This window comes from Punica granatum, unplaced genomic scaffold (genome assembly GCF_007655135.1).
Source record: "Punica granatum isolate Tunisia-2019 unplaced genomic scaffold, ASM765513v2 Contig00340, whole genome shotgun sequence".
Lineage (NCBI taxonomy): Eukaryota > Viridiplantae > Streptophyta > Magnoliopsida > Myrtales > Lythraceae > Punica > Punica granatum.
This window is the reverse complement of record NW_022204290.1, coordinates 45,728-57,970: the sequence shown is the minus strand read 5'-3', so window position 1 is coordinate 57,970 and position 12,243 is coordinate 45,728. Positions and strand designations below refer to the sequence as shown.

At 37.9% G+C, this 12,243-nt stretch overlaps 1 protein-coding gene and 1 pseudogene across 1 annotated transcript; one reads left to right on the top strand and one right to left on the bottom strand.

The window, feature by feature from the left end:
- Positions 1–222: 222 nt before the first annotated feature.
- Positions 223–1,460, top strand: LOC116190177 (photosystem I reaction center subunit N, chloroplastic-like). The gene is made up of 3 exons (XM_031519836.1): positions 223–633; positions 782–907; positions 1,033–1,460. The coding sequence occupies exons 1-3, from the start codon at positions 349–351 to the stop codon at positions 1,120–1,122; spliced, it is 501 nt and encodes a 166-aa protein (XP_031375696.1). The 5' UTR covers positions 223–348; the 3' UTR covers positions 1,123–1,460.
- Positions 1,439–5,839, bottom strand: LOC116190176 (annotated as a pseudogene).
- Positions 5,840–12,243: the final 6,404 nt, after the last annotated feature.

Genomic DNA, 12,243 nt, shown 5'->3' with positions numbered 1-12,243 from the left:
GAGGATGTAATACACTGATTTTGCTTGTGCCCTGGTTTTGCCGGACAGATGTGAGTCACAAACTTGGATTTCAATAAGTGGGGCCAGAGCTCAAGCCCTCCACAGGCTGTCCGAACACAGACAGCATTTGAAGAGGAAAGATTTCATTAATTAGGTTTTGCCCAATGGACGAATGCGGCAATCTCACCTTATCCCACACTCCCACCACAAACCTTGTCCTTCCACATCATCATCCCCTCCCAGCATGCCATTATCTGATATATCTCTTGACTTCACAATTTAGATCTCTCTCTTTAACTTAAAAAAAGAGTTCGTTGGCAGCTCAAGTTTGAGGTGGACTGAGCCCAAATGGCAACTCTCAACTCAAGTGTCTTGGCCTGCAAGTACTCCATCTCGGGATCCGGAGCCTCCGGGCTTACCTCGAGGATCAGCTCGGTCTCGACGGGGGTGTCGAACGGTGTGAAGCTGCCTGTGATCAGAGCCCAGCAGGCTAAGGAGGAGACCTCTGCGACTGAAGGCAGGAGGGCTGCTCTTGGGTACTTGGCTGCCACCATCTTCGCTGTTGCCGCCTCCGCTTCCTCCGCAAATGCTGGCGTTATCGAGGAGTACCTCGAGAGGAGCAAGGCCAACAAGGTCTCTTTTGTTTTGCAGATGTGTTGGAATCCAATTTAATTCATGCTTCCTTTTTCCCCTGAAGATGAGTCCCCGATGAAGAGATCGACTTGTGTAACTGTTACAGGTTTCTAATACGATGATGATTTGTTTTGCTTGTGTCGTTAAGGAATTGAATGACAAGAAGAGGCTGGCCACGAGCGGGGCGAACTTCGCAAGGGCGTACACCGTCGAGTTTGGAACCTGCAAGTTCCCCGAGAACTTCACCGGCTGTCAGGATCTCGCCAAGCAAAAGGTTTTAACCATGATCTCGAGCTTTCCATTTCATAGGACATGAAAAACGAGATTTCGGGACATTCGTCGTGCTTTCTAACGCTGGGACATCTTTCATTCATTGTTTTTTTTTTTTTAATGGTGCAGAAAGTGCCGTTCATCAGTGATGATTTGGATGTGGAGTGCGAAGGAAAGGACAAGTACAAGTGTGGTTCGAATGTTTTCTGGAAATGGTGAATAGAGATTTGAAATTGAAATCTCCAGCAATCCTGAAAATGAATTATAACCCTGTACTTAATCTTCTACCATTAGTTTAAACTTTAAACACTGAAGAGCATTTGTTCGGTTAGTTGTTGATCATCGTAATTTCTTTCCTGATCGCTTCCTTATGGTTCTTATTCAAGAGGGATCGGTCGATCACCTCTGATTTGAGAATTTTAAGGATGAATTCGAGAGGTGAATGATCTAGAATGGTCACCACGAAAGACAGTGTGAGAAATACTCCATTACAACACGAATTTGTGGATCCGATTGCAGCAAAATAAGGATCACATGGAGGAAAGAAAATCATTTAACTTTTCAAGTCTCTCTCTGTACATGCCAAACTCTCTCTCTGTGTATCATCACTTAAACATCTATGGGATGTGTTGTGTACAACGAAGAATGACCTAAGTTTAAGGTAACATCAGAAAGATGCAAAAAACTGAAAGTTCCTGATGTTACTCTATCGGCTAACTTCAAAGAACGTACCCTCATTCGCCAAAATTTGTTATATTCCCGACTCCTGAGCAAAGAGCTCCTCTCCTCAGCCGCAGATGATCAGCTCTCTTAGTTGTTCCCTGTCCAGTAAGCAGTCAAATGCAAAAACTACATTCACGCCCAACGTATGTGAATCTCCACCACTAATCTATGGAGCTCGAGTGAAGCTTAGGCCTGACCCAAACCAAGACCTCCTTTTTATAGGCAAAGAGAAGAACTGTTGTTCTGCATCTCTAAACACGGGGCTGGAACAACTCCATCCGCAAAGCCTGAGATAAATTCACAGTGCCACTTCAAGTTTGGACGGAGTCCGAGTGTCGTCACATTCCTCATGCAGATATCTTCAAATGCTGCACCCTCCATGCCCTCCAATACCGGTGCTTTCGTTGAATTTATACTGTAAATGTTGCTCATAAAGATTCCCTTTATGGTTGGGACAGCTTTTGAGTCCCATCCGTCATCAGGGTGGTCATTAGAGCCTCTACTAAACCTTATTGGCACTTTCACTCTCTCCATGAAGATGTTGCTAATGCTTATGTTAGATACATATCCACCTCGGCCTACATCAGTTTTGATACGGACCCCAGCAGCAGAATCCCAAACATGGAGGTCCTCTATAGTCACATTTGAGATCCCTCCAGACATCTCACTACCAATTCCAACCCCAGAGCATGTCGGGGTTGTGCCCGATATTCTCCTAATTGTGATATTCAAGCTAGGACGAGCCATTGAAATCCCATAGTGGTCCCATCCACTTTTAACTGCCACCAGATCATCTCCACTCTCGATGTAACAGTCTTCAATGCAAACGTTGGTGCTCGAGTCTAACATACATAAATCCATGCAGGGTAATTTAGTGGCGTATTTCTCCTAGTATACTCTTAATAGTTTAATGAAAACAACTCTAGCCTAGCCTGAACCAGAATGAAAAGTATTCCTCCAGACAGGGCCAATGAAATTAATCGTGTGTAGGTTCACCATTAGTTATCTTCGAACCCCAATAAACAGTGGCTGTTATTAACCAAGTCCTAGGAAATCATATCTAAATTGAGTAAGGATACCTAGTTTCTAGTGCTGCGGCATCTAAGAGAAAAATTACGAGAGGGTACAAGAAAGGGATTGCTTACCAGGATCTATGCCGTCAGTATTTGGGCATCCAGAGGAGCCAAGATCGTCATGTCTTTGATAACGACATTACTGCAAACAAACTTTAGAACTAAGTTAGTTTTGCTTGAAACTGCCTAGCGCATTTGGTATAAAAATGGGGATAATATTCATGGCATTAATCAACATCTAATAATGATATAACATTGGACACAAAGCAATGAAAAAGAGTATAGTTAGACCTGGAATAGACTGGGTGTATGGTCCAGAATGGCGAATTTTGGAAGGTAAGGTTGGAAATGAGAATATTTTGCGAGTTCATGATTTCTACAAGGTGGCCTCTTGTGTGTTCCAGTGTCCTGTTCCACCATAGCTCCCACCACATCTTCCCTTGTCCATCTATTGTCCCATTATTTCCTGTAAAAAGGATGAACACCAATCAGCAGGACGAGCAAATAGAATTTCAAAAGGAAAAAAAAAAAAAGAAAAGAAAAAGAGTAATCCGTAATCAGTTCCCTAGTTGCGTTGATAATCTCCCACAATGTTTTTTTTTAAGATTCTGCACACTAATCATACTCATTCCAGAAAAAGATTCATAGGTCATAATAGATCGTAAACCCGGGGCATCAATACCTGTAATGACAACATTCATGAGGCCATCTCCGTGTATAAGGCTTATGTGCCTTCCTCCTAATCTCTCTCTTCCTCTTCCATAAGAAGGTAACGGCTTGATAATTGGCCAATCCTCTGGCTCCTATCATTTCAAACATAGATCCATCAGACATAATTCTTTTTAGCCACTTTATGATCATTTCTTTGTTAAATATCTTGTTCAGACTCTCGCAATTTAAATTACTCAAAAAGACAATTAAATATCTGAATACTGACAACTTCATTATTTAAGAAATATATGTAAAACCACCAGACGAAGAGAATGAACAAGAAATCAAACAAAAGTTCAATTTTATATTTGATTGCTTCTGCAGAATTTAAACCAATGCACTACACTTTCTTTTCTTAATATCACAACGGAGATACCATCCTCATGTCCTCATCCACATGTAACTCACAAGTCTATAGTACGACTGAAAACTACGAATTTAAATATAACTTCAGAGAATGAGCAAGAAACCAAACAAAACCTCCAGGTTAATATATGAATTCTACTGCAGAACTCAAAGGACATAAAAAACTTTCGATGCCCCTAAGAGATTCCAATTCCGTATCTGTCCACATGCAACAAATAAGTGTATCATAGTGTACAATTGGGAATGCAAATAAGAAATTACCCCATGAGAAAAACTAAAGAAGGTGCTAGTAAAGCATTTTTTTCCCATCAGGTTTGATTCAGATTGAATGTACATTTTAAAAGGGAATTTAAGCTGCTCATATCTTACAAAGATGTGGAAAGCAAATGGGTCGACAAGTGAAGACAAGGAATATAGCCTGCAGTGGGTCCTTGCAAAGGACCAGACACCAACTTTGTCACTATTTCCATATGATATTGCCAGGCCGGTGGTTAGTATTCCATCAGCAAGAGAACCGTGACTTCCTAAATGCCTTGCTTCATGAAAGAAACAAAAAATCTTAAAAGATATCGGTGCTATAGGTATAGGAAAAAAAAATCCCTAAGTTTTTCCTTTTCCCTTTTCTTAACAACTAAATTACTGTCAGTTTGCACAAGGGAAAATGTAATATTTCTGATAAAAAGATGAACCTTGGTTTCGGTTCATCAAAAAAGTTGAAGAACAAAGGGATCCGAATACAATACGCATTCTTCACTGCAAGAAAATTAAAATATGTAGTCTGCTGTCTGCACCCAAAAAGCTTTCAAATTTTAAAAGAAAAGGTGGCAGAACAAACATAGATTTTCCAGTTTCTTTTCTCGAGCAATCGGGAAGATTCGTTAAAGAGATCATGATGAGATTATATAGGGGCAAAGGGAAAGAAGATCTTGTTGCCTTGTTGGGGCTAGGATTCTAATTAATAATCAATATCATCAAATCAAATCAAATCATTATCATGCACCATTGGTCCTATCTTCTCACGTAGAACCCCAAAATGATATCATAATCTGAAAAGCTCCCACTAATTCCAGTTCCACTCTTCCTCAGACACCATAATCACAACTTTGGAAAACTTAATGATCAGTACAATCCCAGAGAGAAGAAAACAAAGATCAAAACTTTAACTGGTCAGAAACAGAGCATCCCATGTCCAAGCCCTGTCATTCATAGAAATTCAAGAGCAGATGATAAAGTGACACCCAATTGGTTTCTAGTAACTTTTTCATAGTGCTGAGCTCTGACAAATTCATCCATCACCCTTATGCGAATTCATCTAAACAGACTAAGAATTCGTACGTATGTATGTGTAATTACGCGTATATACTAGAAGGATGAAAAGCATAGTGTTTCTTTAAGGAACGATCGTGATGAGAAATTGAGGTTAACCTGAGATCCCAAAATCAAAGCGCCCTCTTCGAGGAAGAGCGTGAAGTTGCTGGTGAGGTTGAAGCTCCCCGTGAGCCACGTCCCTTTGGGGACGTTCAGCTGGGACCCACCCCTGTCCCCGAACCTCCCCATGAACCGGACCGCCCTCCGGAACGCTTCCGTGTTCGACGTCCTCCCGTCCCCGACACCCCCGAAGTCCGTTATCGACATCACCACCTTCCTTTCCGCCGACCCCCTGAAGAACGCACCGCAGCTCGGCCTCCCATCCCTCGTCGGGTTAGTGATATTCCCGGGGTGAATCACCGGCGAGCCGGGGATGCCCGGAGACCTAGGGGTGAGCTGCAGGGACAGGATTGCGATGACGGAGAAGAGGAAGAGGAGCGGGGCCAAGGCGGGTCGGGACGGGGTGCTCCACGGGGCAGAATTGAACATCGGCTTGTCGGAGTCCATGGACGATTACATGCATGCTTTGAGAAGAGCGCTCTCTGACTCTGTCTCTCTCTCTCTCTCTATATATATATATACAAAATATGCGTGTACGTATAATATGTATACGGAGACGGGGAGAGTGAATGGAATAGTGGTTGAAGAGGGAGGCGATTTTCTTACAGACAGAACGATAGCAGAGAGAGACGTGCAGGGGAAAGACAGACAAATCCAAAGAGGAGAGAAAAGGCGAGAGAGGTAGAGAGAGGGCCCATTAGCAGCTCTAGTTTGTGAATATTTGGTCCCTGAACTTTAATTCACTTTTTGCATGCGTCCTTTTACGAGGGAAACTCTTGCCTGAACCTGATTCATGATATTCCTCCACACTCCATCGATCGCAGTATTTTGATCATATGAGAGCAAAATTTCATGCAGCTATTGAACTCGGCTAACACGAAACTGATGTGAATAATTTGAGTTTCAATTCAGACTTATTAATGAGCTGAAATTACAACGTTAATATTAAGTTAAGAGGGAGAAAAAAGGTGATGAAGTGGGAGTTTGAAATTGTATGACTGAGCTAATTAGTGCCTATATGGACAAAAATAAAAGGGGGAGCAAACTGTGCATGGTTCATTTATTAAAGGAGCTCCATTATCATGTCTTTACTTGTAACTATTGAGATAATACTAAAAAGATTTGGGATATGTACTCTTTTTAAAATTACAGATTGGTCCACGGGACAAGGTCTAACTGGATTCATGAACTGCAATATATATCATGCCGCTACGTGAAAAACCAAATCTCAAGAGGTGTCATCATCATGAAGTTCATTTAGACGAGCTATATTATTTACAGGGTTCGGAGGGAGAGAAATTCTCTTGATATTTACTGTTGTTAAATGTAACATGACAAAAATAAAAAAAGTGTATATTTCAGTAGTAGAATGGAATTGAAGAAGAAGATTGCATATTTAGGTTTAGGTGGTACGAGTGGATTAGCCGAAACCGAAGAAATTCCAAACTGAATGAATGGATCATGAATGATGGCGCATCGCATCGCACCACATTGGAGGTGAGAGCAAAGTTTGAGGACCCAAATAGGGCCGTAGATCAAAGTTGGAGGAAGAGAGAAAAAAGTCTTTATAATTACAAAAAGTTCCCAGGGTGCCATGTGGGCCCGGTTCGGAAAGTCCGAGGGAGGCGGCCATCGATCGATCGATCCGTTTTGTCCGGCTCCACCTGTCCACCCAGACCGAAAGATGAAAAAGCAAAAAAAAAGGAAAAAAATGAAGAAAAGAAAAGGAAAAAAAAAATCTGGGCGCAAAAGTCGCTCGGTGGAAGAGGACCGTGAGGCCGACACATGGTGTTTATGTCGGGATCGGCGATTCGGCGTATGAATGATTGTTGGTGGAGTTGACTTAAAAGGACGCCGCGTCCGGGCCGGTTTTGCGTGTGTGAAATGAATCGTATTGTGAAACGAGAGAGAGAGAGAGAGAGAGAGAGAGAGAGAGAAATCCGCTATTCACGGGACGACAATCTTCTCTCTCTCTCTCTCATGCAATCCAATCGGAATGTCTGCTTTTCTCATTCATATTATGCTGTCGGATTTTCAGTTATTTGGCTCAATTTCTTGCTCAAACGTCGGAGTTTTAATTATTATTTTTTTATATTAGAAGGTAATAAGTATAATAAAATAAAAATTATAATATCTGTATATCTAATAAAAAAGTTATAGCATGAAAATTGAATCCAGATATTTATGTATCACTACGCTGCTTCTTATTTCGAGAATTTTGATTAGTTCAATTAAATCATTTAGGGTGTTGGGGTGCCTCTACCCAGTCCATCTTTATTAATAATAATAATTATTGTTTTTCTTTCCCGTGTTTTTTTGTCGCAATTGATTGAAGGGAAAACAGAGAAAGTTCTCCTTTTTGCTAATATAGACAGAAAGAGAAAGTGCGTAGATTCTCTTTTTCTTATAAGGGGGACTTTCCGTATATATAATATTCTATCATTGAATCATGAGATTGGAGATGAGCCCCCGAGCCAGCCACGAAACGAAGTGATAATATTATTCTCATCTGGTCCTCCTCCTCATATATATATATATATGTATGTGGAAGGAATTATTTTCAAGGGAATTGCTCGGTTGGCCTGCCATACTAGTCAGACTTCCTATCCTATTTTATGGAATTATGTAGACTGAGTAAATATAGACCGACTAATTTCTGATATATACGGAAAACTCTGTAGTGTTAATTCCATGTACTAGGGTGAAGTGGACATTTTTTTCTCATTATTATTATTATTATTATTATTATAAAGAGAAGAAGAAACGCTGAAGAAATTAATGTTTCCGAATTTTTTTATCCTTTCTCTTGGTTTTAATTTTACTTATAGGAAAAGATATGGAATTTTTTTTTTTTGGATCTACATCATCTAGTATCCAAAGATCCAATAATCTCAATAATTCTAAGTTCACATTGGGTCTTAATGATATCCTTAAATGAGTGAATTATTATGTTATACATGAGAGACATCGACTTCCATGGTGGAGACGAGCTGAAATTCGGGCAAGATTGGTTGTGTTTGGGCTAAAGCCTAATCAGTAGTGTGAAATTGTGTAATTGATCATCATTTTTGTGCAAAGCCCATTAGGATTAATTCATGAGTCCATGGAAAGTCATGTTTCCCAAGAATCCCAACCCATACAAAAGCAAGGAAGCCCGTGCCATGTTGAGGTCCGTCAAGCTAAGATATGATATGATTAACATATGGTCTAATAACTTTATTATTATTATTATTTTGGTTGGAATTATGAAAATAAAGCCTAAATGAAAAGTTCTAGCTCGACGAGGGACATTTAATATGATCATTAGTATCTGGTGAATACTGTATAAATCTACTTATATGTGCGCATGGTATGTACATTTGGCTTATGGTTTTTTCAAGCTACAATATAAAATTTAAAGGAAATATTTCCATATCCAAGAATCGGTCTAGCCAAATAAAATATGACGTAGAAGCTCTATCTCCATAGTTCGAATCCGTAAGTAAGCTCCCACACTACGTCCAACTCGTTTCTCTCTTTTAACATATATATCAATTAAAATGGAAGAAGGAAAAATTAAATCCATTGATGAGGCTGCGACCTTAGCTAAATAGATCATACAGAAGGGACGATGACATTAATTCATTTCATTTCCAGCTAGTTTATATATACATATGATTATATTGTATAGGTCGAATTTGGTTGGATTATTTGAAGGAAGTTCCTAAGAGACTTCGTAGCAAACGCAATCAGCGGGGGAATGTATGACTTGACTTTCTCGGGTCTTCCACTCAAACATATTAAATTACATAAAATAATCAAAATGATTATATTATTTTATCATAAAAAAAAGAAACATACTAATATACATAAAAATAGTACGTACTATCGGCCATTATATATATATATATATATTATCATGAACTGTAAGAAATGATTACCAGCAATTATATATTATCGCTACAGGAGATTACTGTTTGATCTCCTTTTTAACATGTTCCGCCCCTTTTATTAACTTATCTAACAATAATTCACGACCCAGCCAACGCTCCGTAATAGAATCATTGAGAATTTGAAGCTTTATATATATATATATATATAAAAGTTCAGCAGTATGATAATAATTATCTAAGCAAGTGCTTCTGACCATTATTTCGTCAAATCTACAAAGTGAAAATCCTATCTTACGTATCGATCAGTTCAATTAACTACTTTAAGTATAAATTAAATACAGATAAGGTAAGCAACATATCAATTTCCTTAATTAACGGGCAAGAGAGAAAATAAATCATGATATTGCTGAACAATCAATTACTTCCATTATATGAACAAAAGAAAATACAAAAAATAAAGGCATATACGAGAAGTCTTATAGCAAATATATTGATTTTTTGTTGCACTTGATTTATGAGGTTGATCCCAAGAAAGAGCCGTGTCAAAAGAGATGCGACCTCTAATAATTTCATCCGAGTAAATGGGAAAATTACATCACCCGGCAAAATTTCTAAACCTTTTTCTACGAGAGCTGGTACAGTTTGGAAATTTGACATGAGCTAGCATAAATTCTTGTCTCTCTGTCAAATCTAGCATTTTGTTAACCTTTTGTCTTAAATTCGATGAAAAACTAACACGGTATCACACGTATGCAGAGGTATGCCGCGTCAGTTTACTGTAACATTCGAGATGGAGAGTTGGCGCTAGACTTGGCACATAAAAGGGAAGATTCGTGTTAGGTAACATCAATTTTTTTCTTAAAATTATGGTAGAACATACAAAAAAAAAAAGAAAGGTAAACACCATACTATCCGGGGTAAGTTTTCAATAGACATGGCATTCGCAATTAGCTATCTCCAAGATACGTGAGATATCGCGATAGCTTTCTGTCACATTTTAGACGAAAAGTTGATAGTGTGTGTTAGATTGACACAGAAAAAAGAATTTTGAACTATTGTGTCAAATTTTAAAACTATGATAGTTCGTGGAAAAAACCTAGAACTGTGATTATGTAGTGCAAGTTAATTTTCCCAAAGTAAATAACATTTCTTGATCGATGACAGGTCCAAATCAAGAGTTTTGTCGTGAGATCCGTTAGCGAGAGTCTGACTAGGAATATGAGAAAAGGATATATGGGAGCAACAGGTCCAAAAATTTGATATTAATGGGATAGTCGTGGTGAACCACTGGGTATATAAAATTTACACGTCCAATGGCATGCTTGAAATATGAAAAGGCAGCAATAAAGGTTAAATCGAAGCTGACCCACGTAACTCTCTTGATTGCTATCATACACTCCGGTGCATCATATACCATATATGATCCTAATATAAACTTTACAATCACAACTACCATTACACGACAATCATTAAATTTTTGTTTTTTTAACTACAATGAAGACCAGTACTTAGTACAATAAAACATGTAATACCTAATAAAGGGATATGGATAATCCCGCTGAGTATTAAATCTGACACCTCTAATTGCCATACAAGAGCATGCATCGTCGCACTACATCCTCTTTTGACGTGACATCACTAATTTGATATTTCAGAATCGGTCCATTTGCACTGCATTATGGTGCAACAGAAATATGAGATTTCTTCTTCTTGTTCATATCCCTACGATATGCTGCGTTTGGTTTCAAAGTAAAATTTTAAAATTAGATTTTGATTTTGAAAAAGAATGGTATAAATGGGCCCACCCTTTGACTCTTTGACTCTGTATGAGTTATTTTGTTTTGTTGTAGAAAAAAAAGTGATATAAATGGGGCTCACTCTTTGATTTTGTATGAGTTATTTTGTTTTGTTGTTGGTAGAATTAGGTTAAAGTTGTGATTTTAAAATCACATTTGCAAACCAAACAAGCCAAAGTCATCGATATGTGGACTTCGCTTGCATAAAAATAAACTTTGTTAAATTTGTGTTGTTTTCTGTTTTTGGATCACAAGGCCTATGGACTTACTAAGAGAAGGAATTTAATTAAAGGGCCATGTGAATATTTAATTATGCATGATAATCGAACTAAAAAATTGTCAATTTTAATCTCTGTCCCAAGACTCCCAACGTATTCATATTTTGTCAATTTTTACATGTTTGTTGTCATTTCAGCGACTTAGCTAGGAATTTACAGACCTTGAACAAAGTGAAAATTATTGAAAATTTTTAAATGTGGTAAGTAATTTCCACTTTAGCAAGTAAAAAGAGCTATTCATTAACTTATTATTATCTAATTTGACCTCAATGACGTCACTAGAGGTTTTAGATCCCTCAATGGCGATATCAGTAAAGGTCAATGTGGCTAGTTTTGAGCAAAAATGAGCTTCTAAAGACCCAAATTTGAAACATGTATATAAATCTATAAAAGAATGTCATGATAAAAATTTGTCAATAATTTCGTACTCGAAAAGATTTGCAATTATAGGTATTTTTTGTTACAATTTAAACATTGAAATAAATTTGAAAATGAGTGTAAATGCTAGCTATATACATTTCCTAATCCATTTCCATTTACCCCAAACCTAAATATTTTGCTCCATCTGTCTAACAAAATATTCATAGAATTCTCCAAGTCCTCAAATGATCAGTTGTTCCTTTCCCTTCATATAAGATAGAAAATAGATAAAGGAATTGTTCAAATGATTTTCTTTCTCTCTTTACGACCTTTAATCATTTGCCAAGTCCATAACTCTTGACGAATTGAAGATGCAGGCACCCATTGAATTCCGAGGAGAGTGTCTATTGCAGCCCATAGTTTTATATTTTGTAAAACTATTTTAATCTTTTATTTGAGGAAATTCATAATCTCATAATCGATTTGTCTTTCACGATTGTTGCAATAATATAACTTTATAATGAAAAGAAATTAATTAATATAACTTTGGTATGCACAATTTGTCTAATTTTGCCTATATATTTGATTTGGAAAAATATCTGTAAAAAACTATACTTATTAGGTGATATTTGAGGTATGATGTATCATTAAACTTCTAGGAGTTAAATTGAGAAAAGAAGTTGCAAGGAATAGAAAATATCAATGTAGGAAGAGTAAGATTTTTGTTTGGGAG